This window comes from Psammomys obesus, unplaced genomic scaffold (genome assembly GCF_907164565.1).
Source record: "Psammomys obesus unplaced genomic scaffold, mPsaObe1.curated_primary_1811, whole genome shotgun sequence".
Classification (NCBI taxonomy): domain Eukaryota; kingdom Metazoa; phylum Chordata; class Mammalia; order Rodentia; family Muridae; genus Psammomys; species Psammomys obesus.
The window spans coordinates 8,640,712-8,658,758 of record NW_026596147.1 but is presented as its reverse complement, the minus strand read 5'-3'; the positions used below and the strand labels follow the sequence as shown (position 1 = coordinate 8,658,758).

The 18,047-nt window shown below is 42.6% G+C and overlaps 1 protein-coding gene across 1 annotated transcript in view; it reads left to right on the top strand.

The window, feature by feature from the left end:
* Tenm3 (teneurin transmembrane protein 3) overlaps positions 1-18,047 on the top strand; it is a 436,338-nt gene that overhangs the window by 389,882 nt on the left and 28,409 nt on the right. The window contains exons 20-22 of the mRNA XM_055593562.1: positions 173-405; positions 1,516-1,670; positions 2,433-3,307. Of these exons, the coding sequence (XP_055449537.1) occupies positions 173-405; positions 1,516-1,670; positions 2,433-3,307 (1,263 nt within the window). The remainder of the gene's footprint in view (positions 1-172; positions 406-1,515; positions 1,671-2,432; positions 3,308-18,047) is intronic.

Below are 18,047 nucleotides of genomic sequence, written 5' to 3'. Positions count from 1 at the left end.
CCTCAGATCACTGTCTGTGAAGACATTATCACTTATGCTGACCTTTGTCCAGCCTTTGACGGTGGGTTCCAGTTTATAAGCACTCTCTCATGGTGTTTTATTTCACTTTTCATTTCCCTCTGTGTTCAAGGAGCACCTCTCTCCTAATATTTACATGTAAATCTTTCCACAGCAGCAACCCAGCTCACAGGTACTACCTGGCTACGGATCCGGTCACCGGAGATTTGTACGTTTCTGATACCAACACCCGAAGAATTTATCGCCCGAAATCACTCACGGGAGCCAAAGACTTGACTAAAAATGCCGAAGTGGTAGCGGGGACTGGAGAACAGTGCCTTCCCTTTGATGAGGCCAGGTGTGGGGACGGAGGGAAGGCTGTGGAAGCGACACTCATGAGTCCCAAAGGTACTGGCAGTCATCAATTTAGGCTTTTCGTTTTGCTTTATTTTTTATATATAAAGGTGGAAAAATCCATCTAGTGCTTGATTGTGTCTGGTGCTGAGTCTAACATTTTATCGCCAACTATGTTCTGGAAAGCTACGCCACATCTAGTGTTTTAAAAGCCATTTAGCACAAAACTGCTGGAAACTTAAGTTGATTTTTACAGTAAATATGAGTTTCTTGACTTCTTTAAAAACAAAACTCATCATGCTATTTTTCCCCCCACTTTTCAAAGACTGAAGCAACCAGTCTATATTATTCGGGTCACGTCCTGTTAAACTTCAGATTCCTTCATTGTCCTGGCATCTCCTTGTCATGAACGAGTCCCAGGCCTCTGGGAAACCGTCACTTAAGCAGCCCTGTTTGCTCTCACCCACTTCAGAGCTGTTCAGCTTTTGTCTCTATGCCATGGGAAAAACTGCCTGCCATGAGGAATCTGGGGAGGTGACGGGCTAAAATTCTGTGTGATAAAGGCTTTAAAGGAGTCAAGATTGAGTTCCTTGCTCAAGTATTACGCCATCCAGCACAATGGGCTTTGCCTTGGAAACTTTTTTATTTTCATTATAACCAGTGAGGATTAATTGAGCAGGGGCTGGAAAAAAAAATATTTGCTATACTGAATTATTCATAATGGCAAGTTCCATTGTAAGAAGGTCAGCTAAACACTAACCTCGGCTCAGATCTGTCTTTGTTGGAAAGAATGTCATGACTATAAGCCGACACTAACAGAATCTAAGCCTTTTTCTGTAATGTATATAGCCTACCTTGGGACATTAAATGTTATTTTGTATTTGAAACTTACAAGTACTCTACCTTTGAGGTTCCTACACTTGGTAGAGACTCTTAGAGATTTGAATTCTTTATTGTGTTCCTTTATTTACTTAAATGTATTTGAATTGTAAATGTGTGTGTTTTTTCATGCTTTATTAGGATTTTCCTATCATCAGTCTTACCTGCTAAATACAACCCATTTTATTATCAGGGCTAAGTTTTTAATTTGTCCCTGGGCCTAAGGACTTGATCAAAATTAATCATTAAAAAAAAAAAGTAACACTTAACTTCTCTTGGATAAAGGAATGGCGATTGATAAGAATGGACTGATCTACTTTGTTGACGGAACCATGATCAGAAAGGTTGATCAAAATGGGATCATATCAACTCTCCTGGGCTCCAATGATCTCACGTCAGCCCGACCTTTAACCTGCGACACTAGCATGCACATCAGCCAGGTAGTGGATTAAGCCAAGCTGTTTGTCTTGCTTTGGAGTGACTCAGTTTGCTCTGTCAGTGATGTATCTGTCTCTATTTGCCGGTGACGGCACCACGTTAAGCTGTACCTCTCAGGCACAGGAATGGTTAGGATAAAACTGTTCTGTTTTAATGTATATTCTGCAGTTGACGGATTCTGGGAAATACAGAACAATTAGCGCTAAGAAATGCTAAGCATGTAATAAAATTCTACTAAAGTAGCAGCATGCAGATACTCTAAAAAGAACAAAACAGCTTAAATCCCTAATCTTTTGATTGCGTGGGCTCCTTGAGTACGAGGGAAAACACACTATGATTAGTCCCAAGAGGCTTATATTTAGAATTAGGAACTTAACTATTGGCCTGATTGAGAACACAATAGACTACTAATGTGTTTGTAACCTCGGAAGCCTTGATACTTGGCTGTTGTTGCTACTACAAGGAGCATATGTGTTCAGATCTCAGCAGTATCTGACTCACTGCATAGAAGAGCATTTGCTCTCTGGCTGTAAGCAGCAAACCTTTCCATCCACTCACTGCATTTTTAAATTAGATGTTATTTCTTAACGTTCATCTCCACTCAAAAATGTTAGGTTTGTTTTACCATGGCTAGTGAAATAAAAACAATTTTAAAACAGTTTATCAAATTAAGGCTAATTTCCCTAAACGGTCTAATTTACTCTGCTAGCAAATCAACTGCCCTGTAGTAACTGGCTAAGCAGGTCATTTCTTTCTTTATTAAGGTACGCCTGGAATGGCCCACTGACCTTGCCATTAACCCCATGGATAACTCCATCTATGTCCTGGACAACAATGTAGTTTTGCAGATCACGGAAAACCGCCAAGTTCGCATCGCTGCGGGGCGGCCCATGCACTGCCAGGTCCCCGGAGTGGAATACCCTGTGGGGAAGCACGCGGTTCAGACCACGCTGGAATCAGCCACCGCCATCGCTGTGTCCTACAGCGGGGTCCTCTACATCACCGAAACTGACGAAAAGAAAATTAACCGGATAAGGCAGGTCACAACAGATGGGGAAATCTCCTTAGTGGCTGGAATACCTTCTGAGTGTGACTGCAAAAATGACGCCAACTGTGACTGCTACCAGAGCGGAGACGGCTACGCCAAAGATGCCAAACTCAATGCACCGTCCTCCCTCGCCGCCTCTCCAGATGGCACGCTGTACATTGCAGATCTGGGAAATATCCGGATCCGGGCAGTGTCCAAGAATAAGCCTTTACTTAACTCTATGAACTTCTATGAGGTTGCCTCTCCAACCGATCAAGAGCTCTATATCTTTGACATCAACGGCACCCACCAGTACACCGTGAGCTTGGTCACAGGTGACTACCTCTATAACTTCAGCTACAGCAATGACAACGACATCACTGCCGTAACCGACAGCAATGGCAACACCCTCCGAATCCGAAGGGACCCGAATCGGATGCCCGTCCGGGTCGTGTCTCCGGATAACCAAGTGATATGGTTGACCATTGGTACCAACGGGTGTCTGAAGAGCATGACCGCCCAAGGATTGGAACTAGTTTTGTTTACTTACCATGGCAACAGTGGGCTTTTAGCCACCAAAAGTGATGAGACCGGATGGACCACATTTTTTGAGTAAGTATATGAAAATTTGACTCCGATTATAAAATATCAATATCATAATAGAGTCTTTAATGATACTACATGCTTAAGGACTGGAAGGAAGTCCTAAGGTTTCCATAATTTTTAGGTTTCTCTTTGGAAAAAAAGAAAGGCAAAATTATGAAAATTAGATGCAGAGCCCTGGAAGAGACCCATACATGTGAAACTCCTCAGAGATTAAATTTCATTTAGCTCCATGATAAATTTGCCTCTCCTTAGGAACTGACATTTTGCCCCGAGTACACTTAGCAGATTAGTGACAAACCTTTCAAAGGACAATCCGTAGCTTTGGTTTTAGGCCTAAACCCTCTGGGTTTGGATTTGCCTGGTTGCTAAAGCCGACTGTGATGGGAGGGTTTCGTTGAAGGAAAACTTTGAAAATCATTTACAGTGAACTTGGCTGCTTACCTCAGTTACTGCAGATGTTATTATCAAACAGGGGGCTCAGCTCTTCAGACTCAGTTCTTGGAGAAAGATAAACTACACTTTAAAAGGACTTTGCCACCAAATGCAAATCAGGACGTTGGCCACCATTTGAAAGCATGTGAGGAGGTGAGGGGGCGCTTAGGAAGCCAGGGCATTTGTGTGGAGAAGTGACCCAGGCGATATGTTCTCTGGTCACATTTTCTGAGGTCAGTGAGAGTGAAATGAAAATTAGCTGTTACATATTTTATGCTGTGTGTGCTTTACAGTGAGCCCATGTGTGACACCATTTTCCATGGCTTGTTCACCTGACTAACGTTGTGCAAGCGATGAGGGGAGATTAGCTGCACTGAGATGACTTGTTGGCAAGTTCCAACCAGTCCTTGGCATGACTATTTTGAGTTCCTTAGTGTGATTTTTCACAGTGATATGCTGAAGCATACATCTTTTCTCCAAGAACACACCTCTGAAGTCACCAGAAAAAGTTATCCAACACACAAATATTTTTCATACAACTTCTCTGGAATGGGTCCTACCCAGAAAGCTTTGTTCTCCTATAGTTCGAGCGGCTTTTCTTTTTTTGACAGGTTCCCTTTTAATAAAACGAATGTTCCCCCAGCAGCATGGTTTTGTCAGAGGAACAAACCTTTTCAATTGAATTACATTAAAATTCTGTTCTTAGCATTCCTTTTCCTCATTTCAGGATCGCAATGGGAAAGGAATAAATTGGGAGCTAATGGAAGGTTCTTCCTTTGCAGCGCTTTCAAAGTGATAGCAGGCTATGCTGCCATAGAGGGAGAAGGCAGGGAGAGAATGTGCAGCCATTAGACAGGCCTGCGCAGGAGAGTGCGCCTCATTAGAGGGTCCTCGGAGATGGCGGGGCCTGGGGTAGGGTTTCTCTTTAGTTGAAAGCAGGGAGAGAGAACAGAGTTCTCTGTTCTCTGCTGAGTTTCCAGTACTGTCTAAGACTCAAACTTGGCTCTGTGGGCCACTTTTGAATGTGTCCTTGCTGGGTCCAAAATTGACACTGCACAGTTCTCCATGTGGTGACTCCCAACATGCAAACTGGAAGCTGACAGGAGGTTTACTGAGGTCCACAAATTTATCCAGGCTTGGAAAATCTGAGAAATGGGCACACTCTATTAGTGGGGTAGATTCAGGGGAGTTTGAACAAATTTGAGGTTCTTTTTTTTAATTTTTTTTAAAGAAAAGATGGTGTACAAAAAAAATAATAATAACCTTTGACTGTCTCTGACAAGGACTGTCTTGCATGCTTTTCAATCACTTGCCCCTGGCAAGGCTGCCTTGCCAGGCCAAAGGATGAGCTCAATTCTAATTCGACTTGATAGGATAGGATGGGGGTGGCTCCCCTTTTCTGAGGGGAAGGGGACATGGGGAAGATGGAAGGAGAGTGGTACCAGAAGGAGAAGAGAGAGGGAACTACAATTGGGATGTAAAGCGAATTAATTAAAAAATAAAATCCCACTGGGAAAAAAAAATAGCCTTTGAGAAATGAAAGCGCTTTCAGGAATCAGGGAGTCAGTTGGTCAGTCAGTCCTGTGAATATGACGGGAAAGCATTGTTCTCACCTTTCCCAGTGCTGCGACCTTTTAAAACAGTCCCTCGTGAGATTATCTTCGTTGCTCCTTCATAACTGTCACTTTGCCTCTGTTTTGAGTTGTAATGTAAACGTCTGATATGCGGCATATCTGGTAGAGGACCCTTTGGAAGGGCCAAAACCCACATGTTGAGAACCACTGTTCTGGTAAGTCATAGTCACCAGTTCAGACTCTTCACACGTCACATTTGTGTGGCCGTTAGAAAGTATAGCTAGGAAAATGTCAGCAAAAGTTAACTATTTCGGAAAATTATTATGAGACTATTTAAGCCACGACCACACAAAATCTCTCAGGTATATCTTAAGAGTATATTTGACCAAACAATATTTGCAAATTACTGTTCTAATAAAACTAACAGAAGTTTTTGTTTAAAAAAAAATGTAATGCATATATATGATCCCAGCACTCAGGAGGATGAGGCAGACTGAGGGCTTATGAAGCCACCCGGGTGACACAGTGGGTTAAAAAACCAGAATGAGCTACATCGTTAAACCTCATCTCAATTTTTTTTGAAGTTTTGAAAGCAGTGTATCATTTTCCTCTCCATATTCTCAGCAAAATATATATGTATATATAATTTTAAAAAGCACCAAGAAGTATGTATGCTTTAAAATAAGAAGAGAAAGCAGAAGAAAAGAAAAGAAAAAAAGAGTATCTAAAAGTGGTAAACCTAAGGACTCCAGAACTGCCAGGCCCAAATGAGATGATTTTGCATTGTTCTTACTCTGTACACGCTTGCAAAAGGGGCCGCTTCTTCCGAGGCTTGACCACACAGCAGCAGTCTTGTCCTCTTGGACCAGGCCTCCAGGACCCATTCTCATAGAAGAGCGCGTTTTCGTCTGTGAGCCTTGGAGTGGAGAAATGGGTAAATCTCGGCCCTACTTCAACTTATAGGCGCCTTGGCCAGTCTCTCCTCACTGTAGCCTGGCCTCCACGGGCGACTGCTGAGTGCCCTAGTAGAGGATGGGACCTCTGAGTCCCTGACAAGATGATGCTTTTTTTTTTTTTTTTTAAAGAGTTCATCTCTGGGCTCTCACGGGCCAAGCCACTGGAGGGGCCATAGGATGTGGTCAATCGTATGATGGCAATATAAGGCTCTATTTATGAATTACTTAGTCAGGAGTGATTGAATCCAAGCTCTGTCTGTCTCTGCCTCCAGCGTTGACCTTGCTGTCTACTGCCTGTTGACACCGTCTCTTGACCAGTGTCTCCATCTGCCCACCTTGCAGGTGCCTCAAGTGCTGTCCATCGTGCTAAGCTCTTTGTTCTCACACTTGCATGGTCAGCAGAACTAACTGTATCCCAGCTACAGAGAGAGAGAGAGAGCAGCAGCCTTTTGCTGTTACTTTGTATTTACTTACTTGTCTACAGGGTAGTCTGGGAAGGTCTCTTCTTGTTAGCAGCCATCTTTAGCTGCACTGGGGAAGAGGGTATATGAAGGAACAATAGTGTCTGCCCTATGTGTGTTCCTCAGGGGACTCTGGGAGCCAGCCAGTCTGCAGTTGCTAGCCCAGATAAGAGCTCTGCCCTTATCTCATACCCAACTGCAGGCCTTCATGCTCCTCTTCCTCAGTGCCTCAGTCTTGGCTGTGTTAACCCTTCATCTTCCTCTTGAGACACAGGCCTATGTTCTAACAAGGTCTTTTCATCACAGACCCTTGTAACCTATAGAGAGGTAGGTCCTCGGGCCTTCCTCTGCTTTTATAATTATTAGTGTTCTACTTCCTGTTTTTGTAGTACTGTGTGTCTAATTCACACATTGAAAGATGCTTGTTAAGTTCATAAAAAAAGGGATTTGATGGGTTTGACAATGGCCAGGGTTTTACCAAAAACCACAAGGAGATTGTAACAGGGGGGAAAAACATTGCCAGCTGAGAAACATGTTTTCTGTGACTTTCACCACACCAGTCCCTTAAGCTGGTAGATGGTCTATAATCATCTTTGGCATAAATACCTTATACAAAGAAACGGCAGCTTTCAGTCCAAATCCTCATTTGTTTATGGCCAGATTCTCAGCTAGCCTGGTATCTAAAAAGGGTTTGAAATTCAAGCTTTTATCAAATAGAAACAGATGGAAGACCTGGAATCAATCAATTTGCCTACTGTAAAAATATGGTTACCATAGTTCCTGCCAAAGAAACACTAAAGGAGGGAGAGTTCGAGTAACTTACTTCACATGTTTTCATTTTATTATTTTTTGTTGTTAGTACAAACTTTAGTATGCCATTATTAGCGCTTTGCAGTGCCGGTGTGAGTACAAAGAAAGCAATCTGTTGACTCCATTGTGGTCCCACAACTCACGGAGTGTTGCCGTTCACACACGGTGCTCCTCATAGTTTTTTTGCTGAAGAAAGACTGGAGGCAGAAAGCCAATGGGTGTAGGTGGGTGAATATTCATTTATCGAGCAGAGTCTGATGAAAACCTAGAGCTTGCTCTCCCCAAAGCAACTCTGAAAAAATACTGTATAAATGATCTCTTCCTCTCTGGGATGGTTTAAACCCCTGCAACAATCATTAATACAAAAAATGTCGATATTTCTCATTTCTCTTGTCCATCTTTTGATGTTTACCCAATAGTCCTTGTTTGCTCACTTTCTTTTTCTTTATAAAATAAGAACTTCCTCAGTTGACCTTGTTACTTAAATAATTGAATGGGAAAAGTAAAGACTTAATATCAGCAGCATTTTATTCTGAAATACCACTTTTAAGGAGCCAGGCAGCAAGAACTATGTATATAGCTGGTCTCGGTGGCATACCATCATAATCCCAGAAATCAGGAGGCAGAGGTAGGAAGATTGGGAGTTTCAGACCAGCTTGGGTATAGCAATAGTTCAAGGGCAGTTGAACTATGTAGCAAGGCCCTGTCTCACAAAAGCAGGGGTCAGGGATGAATTCATGGAAAGACTGCTTTCTAAACAATGATAGGCTCTGGACTCCTTCCCTGTGTGGCAGGGAGCAGATGAAAATTTAAAAGAAAGCTCTCCTCCAGCCAAGCAAAATGTCCAAAGGGTAGAAGGCCAAGGAGAAGAAGGTGATCCCAGCCCCCGCCATTGTGAAGAAATAGGTGGCCAAAAAGTTAGTGAATCCTATTTGAGAAATGGGCTAAAGGCCTTAGCATTGGATGGGACACCCAGCCCAAAAGAGATCTTACGTGCTTCATCAAATGTCCCCAGTACATAAGGCTACAGTGGCAAGGGGTCCTCCTCTGTACGCGACTCAGAGTACCTCCTGCCATTAACCAGTTCACCCAGGCCCTGGACCGGCAAATTACTACCCAGCTGCTTAAGCTTGCCCACAAGGACAGGCCAGAGCCAAAGCAGAAGAAGCAAGGGTTGCCAGCCCATGCTGACAAAGGAGACGTCCCAAAAAAAGACCACCTGTTCTTCCACCAGCGGCTAATACAGTCACCACCTTGGTCAAGAATAAGACAGTTCAGCCAGTGTGGATAGCCCGGATGTAGACCCCACGGAGCTGGCGGTCTCCCTGCCTGCCCTGTGTCACAAGATGGGGGTCCTCTACTGCATGGTCAGGGGAGAGGCCAGGCTGGGGCAGCTGGTCCCCAGGAAGACATGCACCACTCTCACCTTCACACTGGGTAACCAGGAAGACAAAAGAACTCTGGCTGAGCTGGCAGAAACTATCAGAACCAATTACAGTGACAGATACAGTGAGGTTCACCGCCACTGGGGAGACAAAGTGCCGGGTACCTAAGCCTTTGGCTCACGGTGCCAAACTGGAAGAGGAAAGATCTGAAGAACTCGCCACCGAGCTGAGTTAAATGTACACTGCTAAGTTTTCCACGCATAAAATACAATTACAAAGTTATCCTCCAGAAAAATTAAAAAAACAAAGCAAACCTTTTCTTTTCTTTTCTTTTTTCATTCAAATAAGAGTACAGTATGTTGTACCTGGAACCAGAGATGCCTTAGCCCTTGAGGTGGTGGGGTGCAAAGTTTCTCTGTGTAGTCCAGGCTGATGTGGAACTTGTTCCGTAGACCAGGCTAGCCTGGGACTCATAGAGATCCGCCTGCCTCTGCCTCCAGAGCACTAGGATTAAAAGCGTGCGCCACCACACCCGGCAGCCTGCCTTAGTCTTTAAAAACAATTGCCCTGTCCTTTAATTTCTTAGCTAAAGTAATTCCAGAGAGACCACAAAGATCTCACCTACTAAAAATGTATTATTTAAAAAGCTCATACCCAAAGCGAAACCTTAGTTCTTACGCATGAACGCACACAGAAGCAAATCCAGTGTATGGAATTGGGCAATGGAATAAATTATTTACTAGTAAATGGCATTTCACAGCTCTCTGCTTGCTTGCCCACATGAAATACAAAGGGTTTCGGCATGTCTGCAGGCGCTTCTTCAGGGTGAGGTAGACGATGTCAGGGAAAGCTATGAATTCTAGCTGATGGGCACAGGCACGGCAGCGGGTTAGTGGCAGTTTTCCTGTCTTGGGAGCTTGAATCTTTGGAACTGTGTATTTGTGGAGCTGAGGCTGATCTTTTGTGAGCCATATTCAGATTTACAGAGCAAATAAATGAGTTTCCGCATTTCCCCATTTATGTAGGTACGTATGGGTCTCCAGCCTCTCGTTTGGGTTCTTTATTGTCCCTCATTCAGGCTTTGCAATTTCAGAATGAGCTTCTGAACCATTTCTTTATAATGAACCTAACTCTGTGCCCAGCCCACCCACCCCCACCTATTCTGATACCCTAGGAGAGTACAGGAGAAGGGACCTCAAAGAAGAATGGAGTATAAATGCTAGCTAGCTATGGTACCCTTAGGGCACTTTCTAATCCAAAACAGTGTACGAAGGCACAGATAAAGTAGGAAAACTCAAAGGTAATTATTCCAAATTAGAAAAGATGCGTCCTTTGCTTGTTGACACCGAATTGGCTGGTATCACCCAACAGTGGTGTCCTGCTGGGCTTTTGCACAGGCGTCCCTCTGATCGCGGCTGACACAGAATTGATCAGAGGGAGCTTCCTCCTGGCAGGATTGAGGATAGACCCTCCTTTGAAAAGTACCTGACAAACCACAGGTCTTTGTTATTTCTGTCCCCAAACTACATTAAAAACTAAGTCCCTATTTTACAAATATGCATCTTACAATGGCTCTCGGCATTTGCCAGGTTCTTTCTTCCATTGTGAAGGACAGCGTTTAGGCATGCAAGACCCACTTAGGAGAGATTTCATCAGCAGATCACTGAAAGTCAGGGAGAAATTCTGACCCTGCTTTCCATTGTTTGCTGTTTTGTTTCATTCTCTAACAGGTTTGCTTTAATTTTTTTTTCTTTAACTGAAATGTGCATCCCAGGAAATCAGTGAGAACTGTGCAAGCAGTTGAATAAAGTAGCTATGGTACATTTCAAACATTCACCTACATACTATAAGGGAATACTTTGATTGATATTTGATTTATCCCAACTCCATTCTGCAGTCCAGATTTAAAAGAAAAAAAAAGTTCTGTCAAGTCCCAAAGGAAAAAGAACAAGAGAATCATATGATATTCAGATTTTAAAAAAACAAAAACCAAGCAGGCACAGTAACCAGCTTTTCAGAGTCTTCGTGCATCAGCTCTAATGCAGCAAAGCTATGCTACCTCTTCCAGCATGATCCATTTAGCAAATTAATGTTCTTGAGGTGCTAAATTGCTCCATAATGGCTCAAAAATGGGTAATTCAGCCTCTAAATATGGACTTCCTTCTTTCTACATTGGCAAAGTGCTCAAACAGCTTCATATGGTACGTCACCAGCTTCCCTTGCAAAGCAATTATCAGATAATTTACCCAAAGACCAAGACACGCACTTGTCATTCTAAATGATCTAAATGAGAAGAAGAGGTTCTCCTGTGGACAGATCAAGGAGAGCTTTCCCTTGCTATTGTCACGGAGCTAAAGTTGACTACTGAGAATTTTCTAGAAGTGTGCATGATGTCCAACTCATGATGTCCTGGGACAGTAAAATGAAAGCCTGTGTAGAAGCACTCGCTGCTTCCAGTTCGCCCTTCGGCTTTCCCAGTGGAGTGTTGCTATTAGAGAAAGCCTCTTGTTTTTATGTCTGGGCCCACGAGCCTTCTCCAAGTGTTGACCAGTGAAGACATTACATTTCTCTTCCTGACTCTGGAGATCCAGAAAGGGCAACCACAGAGAAAGAGATCTGAGGACTGGAGCATCGTCTGCATGTTTTGGTCTTCATAACATTCATCCAATCCATCATTATTGTGGCAGCTTGTCAACGCATGTGTCTCAAAACTGATATCTTAGACTTCAAATGCATCCCAATGTTTGGTCAGCCTGTGAATTTGAATTGGGGACACATACAACAGACAGACAAACAGACAGACAGACAAACAGATGCTGGTGTAAACAAATATTATTTTGGGCCAGCAAGATGACTCAGTTAATAAAGACTTGCTATACAAGTCTGATGCCCTGAGTTTGGACCTGGAGCCCATGTAAAGGAAGAGTGAGAAAAATGATTCAACAGAGTTGTCCTCTGACCTCCACACATGTGCCATGGCATGAGTGCTCAGGCATACACATAAAAACTAAAAAAATAATTTATATTTCTCATTTTTAAAAAAATAAGCATCACTTTCCAGTTCTACCTAAAAAGAATTTGAGTTGTCTTCCCTATTTAACTATGTAAGGAAGGAAGTTTGATATAAATTAAGATTTTTTTTCCATATTTAGGCCTTTTGATTAAAATGTATAAAAGACTCAAAGGCTAAAAAGTGTTGGTTTTTTAAATAAGAAATAGATAACCAGTCAGTTTAAGCATGTAATGAATGTTAGTTCAGCATCAGATGAAAGACCACATTCTATGTCAAACTCACAAAGAAAAGAAAAAGCTGGGTTCCTATAAAGACAAATCTATACCTGACCAGAAGTAGCTAGGTTCCTATAATGACAAATCTACACCTGACCAGAAGTTGGGAGACAGTACTTTACTCTGGAAGATGCTATGGTAATAAAATTCAAAGAATGTTGTGATGTAGAGGAACAACCCAGCCCTCTAATACTTCTAATACTTCCGTCTACATGAATAGAAATGCAATAGACTGTTCCGATAGAAACCAAAAGGCAGTTACAATGACTAACTGAAACCTGAAGGGTAGTCACTATCAGGTACTTATTTCTAATTTTGAGTAAGTGAGCTAGATTATGGACAGCAGTTTCTCTTCACGGAGATATTCATTCTGTGCCTACTCGGGTCCTCTTGATTTTATTAATAGAGTTCCCTTTAACGTAACTTTCAAGGTTACTCTCACAACGATATCCTCAGAACCGTGGTTAGCCCCATGAAGGGTATGTCCCACCTGACACTACCCTTCTGGGAATGCTGTTTTAAAGAGTAGTTTTGCCACCTCAGGAAAAGGAAAAGCTCTTCAGTGCTGTGTTGCAACAGCAAACAGATCAGCAAAGCAATCACTATGTCGTACCTCTGACATGGTAAGGTGAGAATATGCTCCATGCCCTTCGGTCAAGGAACATTTCCTACTTACCTGCTATATTCCTGGCATCATACACATATCCGTTCGATATGAATGATGGCAGGCACAGACTCGAGTGCTAGAGAACAGGCGAGTCCAGCATGTACCGGATAAGTAGAAGTGTATAAGTGTGGACAGCGTTACTCAGCAGGCAGTGCAGGCAACCAAGATATTCATCCTTCTCGCCCTCATCAGACTGGGGACAAGAGTGAGGCAAGGTATACGTCTCCGTTACAATATGTCTAAAGATACAGATAAACGGCAGCAGGAAGTGGGAGAGCGGCAGATGCAGGGCAAAGCCTTGACTGGGCAGGCTGAGCATGGCAGGATTTGGACGAACATGCATTTTAGAATGACTGGAGCATGAAAGGCTACATGGAGACACTGGAAGATGAGACCAGAAAGAGATGTCAATAGGGCATGGTTCTGCTCAAGTAGGGTTTAGATGCTAGGGACCTAGACTGCCTGGGGAATCCTCCACGCCGGGTAGCAAAGGTGCAACGAGGGGTAATTTACTGGGGAAACCACACGGTCAGTTTGGTAACTGTGTGAGCGTGGACCTAAGGGAGAAAAGTAGATGTTCCAGGGAGTAAAAGAAAGTTACGAATAAGAAACAAAGGACTGAATCCCCGCCAGGCACTAATTACAAACTGAAATGGCTTAGTCGCCATGAAGTGAGTAGATGGGACAGTCTCAGGTGAGCTCCCTGTTTTCACCACAGAGTCAGCAGAGTAGAGATCAGAACACCAGAAATATGCAGGCGTTCACAGTTGGAAGTGTGGAATGTAAGTCCCGTGGTACTGTGTAACATATGATCAGGAGGTCTGTCTAGGATCTTGTATGTTCAATTCTTGGAAGACTGAGACAGGAAGACCATGAGTTCAAGACCAGCCTGGGGAACTTCGCTGGCCATGGTCTTAAAAATAATAATAGAAGAAGAAAGAGAAAGAAAAATACTGGCTAGATCTTAAGGGCAAACCAGTTCTTGAGATGTGATGTGGGAGCTGATGTGGGAATGAAAGAAATGAAAGTGAAAAGGCGTGTAGAAGATCTAGTTACTTGCCAGTGGCTGGCGAGGGTGCTGTGAACTGCCAACGGAAGTCAAGGACTCACCTTCTTCAACTCGTCTCTTTGTATGTGATACTGTTTTCTGGTTTTGTCTTTTATGTATGTGCTTGCATGCTCATGTATGTGCATGCAGGTTCAGAAGTCAGAGGACAACTCTTACAGCCATTTTCCAAGAGGTGCAACCCCACCCTGTTTTATGAGACAGGGCTTAGAGACTATCCTAGTAGACCAGGCTGCCAGCAAGCCCCAGGGCTCTGCCATCTCCAACTCTGCAGCCCTGGGGCTGCAAACAGCACACGGGGTTACAAGCGGTCTGCCACCTAACTTTGTTGTCCCGGGGCCTGAACTCATGTCCTCAGGCTTGCCTGGCGAGCACTCCACAAACTGACTTATCTTCCCAACCCCTCTACTCTTTTATCCTCCCCGCTTGTCCATGGTCCGACATTCCTCTTCCCTTCAGAAAGTAAACAGTATTCTGTTTCCATCTCATATTTTGTGAACAGGCAGCATAAAAGCCTCAGTATTCACTTTTTTTTTTTTTTTTTTTTTTTTTTTTACTTTCCAAGTCTACACACTTGCTAAACAACAGTCTACTAACTAGGACACTAAACAGTAGTATAGTGTGCTGCCGTTTCATTGGCACTCCCAAGCCAGTGGCATGTCATTGGTTCCCTGTGCCTTTTTTTTCCCTACTCTCTACTTGTCCTTTTCTTCATCATCATCATCATCATCTTTTTCTTTTCTTCCGTTTCTTTTTCTTTTTTCCTTTCCTGTGAAATAGCTTTGGTTGACTGGGAAAGGCTCTGGACTAGACTAAAAACCTCGACTTCGTTTTGTCACTCCCAAATGTGAGGTTTGGCAAGCCACAGAACTGCTCTTATTTATGAAATGAAGGGTTTCTTAATAATGAAAATTTTCTTCTTGCTGTAACCAATCTGTGATTCTTCCAATTTCTCTTGACCTCTGTCAACACTTACCCAGAAGAAACATTTACTGAAAGTTACCAAATTTCTTTTGCTGAAACAATGATACATATTACACTTCTGTTGAGCCTAGAATTTTGTGTATTATTATGCTGGTGGTAACAACAGCCACTCACAGTGATAAATGAAGTTGCTTTGTAAATAAAATACCTACCTTAAAAAAAAATTCCCTCACAATCCCAACCTTTCTCTTTTCTTCACTACATATTTATTTCCTGTGTGTGTGTGTGTGTGTGTGTGTGTGTGTGTGTGTGTGTGTTAGAGAGATAGAGCAAGAATACAAAGAAAAAAAACAAAAGAGGATGAGTTTGTGCTCTGTCCATTTCTAGAACTGGTGGAATACATCCAGGATAATGAAGGCATGTGTAGTTCTATAGGGCAAAACTTCCTCTTGATGAACTATCTAGCAAGTCTACATTTCAAAACCTACATAAATGTCCATGTTCCTCAGCCAGTGCACAATTTTAAAAGGTGAAAGGGGACTGCACAGAATCCTTTGAACCCCTAGGGGAGCTATTTCTGGACCTCCCTGGTTAGGTGACTGTGTTTCAAGGCCTGCTCATTATCACTGTCAGTTCTCCTATACAGGTTATGACTATGCAAAAACAGAGGTATTGGGTCACCTTTCTTGAATGTGATCCATGAAAAAAAAAAAATTCTGGGCCTGTCTTTCACTGTGCACCATGTTCAGAAGGGTGAGGCTTGAGGGGCAAGAGGGAGGCCTGCCCCTGTCCACATCTTCTGAACTCATGCTCTCTGGAGAGTTCAGGGGAAAGAGAGAATGGCAAGGTGCCTGCAGACTGCCGCTCTTTGAGATTTCATGGAACAATCACAGGTCACACTCTGTCCTTTAAGAGAGACCTTCTAAGGAAACTCAACCAAGCAAAGAAATTTAAATTGGTGTGGCCCACCCTTTCCTGTCTGTTCACATCCCTTTTTCGAGGTCCTCTCAGCACTTGAAAGAAAATTCGTATGAAAACCAAAAAGCACATTCTTTTGTCTTTCTTGACTTGCTCTTCCCTGTCACTTGATAACAGGTACCTATGGGAAGGCCCTGTCATCTTGAAGTCACTTGATTCCTCTGCTTATCATGATGGGGCTTTTCCTAATGTTGTCCCAATTTTTGAGGATTTCCTACTGGCAGCATTGCCATGGAACTCAAAGAAATAATAATTTGTCTCTGAGATAATTGTTAAGAAATACTTATAAGTAAAATCTTGAGCCTAGTGTTTACCAATCACATTATTAGTAACATAAGAATGCCAAATCAGCCCACCAAAGTATAAATGACTTCTGTTCTGGTTTTGCTGTTGGTATACATGTTCATCATGAAGAAAGAGGATCAAGGAATGACTTCTGCATTCATTTTTAGTACTGCACGTAGTAATTTTGTCACTCATCATAGCAATGGGTAGGTTGTTTTTAAATTTCAGCTACAGAGAAAGCATTGTCACAGCACGTGACAGCCATAAGTAGATCTCCTTGTTTTTGTTTTTGTTTTTCACGAATGTAAAAAGAAATTTAAGCTTTTAAATATATAAGATAGGGCTGGAGAGGTGGCTCAGCAGATAAGAGCACTGTCTGCTCTTCTAGAGGTCCTGCGTTCAATTCCCAGCTACCCCATGGAGGCTCACAACCATCTCTACTAGGATCTGATGTCCTCTTCTGGCCTGCAGGTATACATGCAGAGCACACATATATGTAAAATAAATACATCTTTTTAAAAAATATGTATGAGATGGACAGTGAAAAGGCACATGAGTCTTTCAAGGGCACATGAGTCTGTGACTCAAGACCAAGAGGAAATCCATATACCTACCAAGAACAAGGGAGGATAAGAGTAGAGGACCCTGGGAAGATGAGAAAGACCATCTATGACTATACTTGAACATTCAACTAAAGAATCAACTCAAGGACATTGAAGTCACGATCTAAAATTTTTGGAGAACTGCAAATGGTTTCCACTTGAATAAATCTACAGTATCAGTAGTCTCTTGATAAAGACTTGTGAAGAGTGTAGCTTAGTCAAAGTTTCTTTTGAATGAGAACTACTGAAAATGTTTAAGCGCAGGAACATTATAATCATAGTGGTTTTAGAGATTTACCAGTAAGTGTGGGGAGAGGCAGATAAACCAGTTGTCAAAGTCTAGGGCAGCTGTGGGAATGGAAATAGAAGTATGTGAAAGATATTGCAGAGGAAAAAGGAAAAGTTGGGTACTCCGTGTCTGTGAATGGGAAGGAAAGAGACTTCATCTCAGGGTGAGTCCATTTGAACTGGGGATGACGGAGGCTATAACTTTGAGGCATTTACTAATAATCTCGATGCCTAGGAAACATAAAAGGAGTTTTGAAAATACTCTACAAAAGCTAACGTAGCAAGTCTAGGCAAAAATGCAATCAAAATTAAAGTCAAATAAATATATAAACCATAAAAAGGGTAACCCCATCAGTGCAAGAGCAAAAGGTCGGTAAGAGCCTGAGGGAGAGTCTCTTTTCCCAAACAGAGTCCTTTGTGAAGAGGGGTCAGCTGGGAGCAGAAAAGAATGTGCTGTGTGATGAATCTGGAGCTATGAAGCTTTGACCAGATGAGTGGAATAGTGAACATGAAGTTGATATTCTATTCAGATTCCCTAGAGCCTATCGCATTGTAAATTCAAAAGGCTAATAAAAGAAAAAACTACAACTCTAATATACAAGTTGGGGAGGTCCTAGTGCACTGAGGCCGAGCCACAAACATCAAGCCAAGCTGCAAAGCTGTACATGAGCTGGGGCGATGTCCAGCAGTATATGGATTACGTGGAAAGGTCTCTGATGACCCAGCGTCAGCATGTTCCAATTGGTCATTGCTGGTACACTGTTCTTTTTTTTTTTTTTTTTTTTAATGTAAAGAAGGGTTGAGGGCTGACCATCATTTCTAGTAATACCTGAAAATTCATTTTTGATAACTGACTTGTCTGTTCATTTCACCTCCTTATCCAGGATCCTCTGGTCATTTTAAAGTCTCGCTCAACTCATTTTCATTTCTGTTGACAGAGGTCCTATAACCTGTGGCAAAGTCTTCACTGATTTACACTGAAATGAAACACTAAATAAGGACGGTGAAAATTCTTTTCATAATGCTTTGG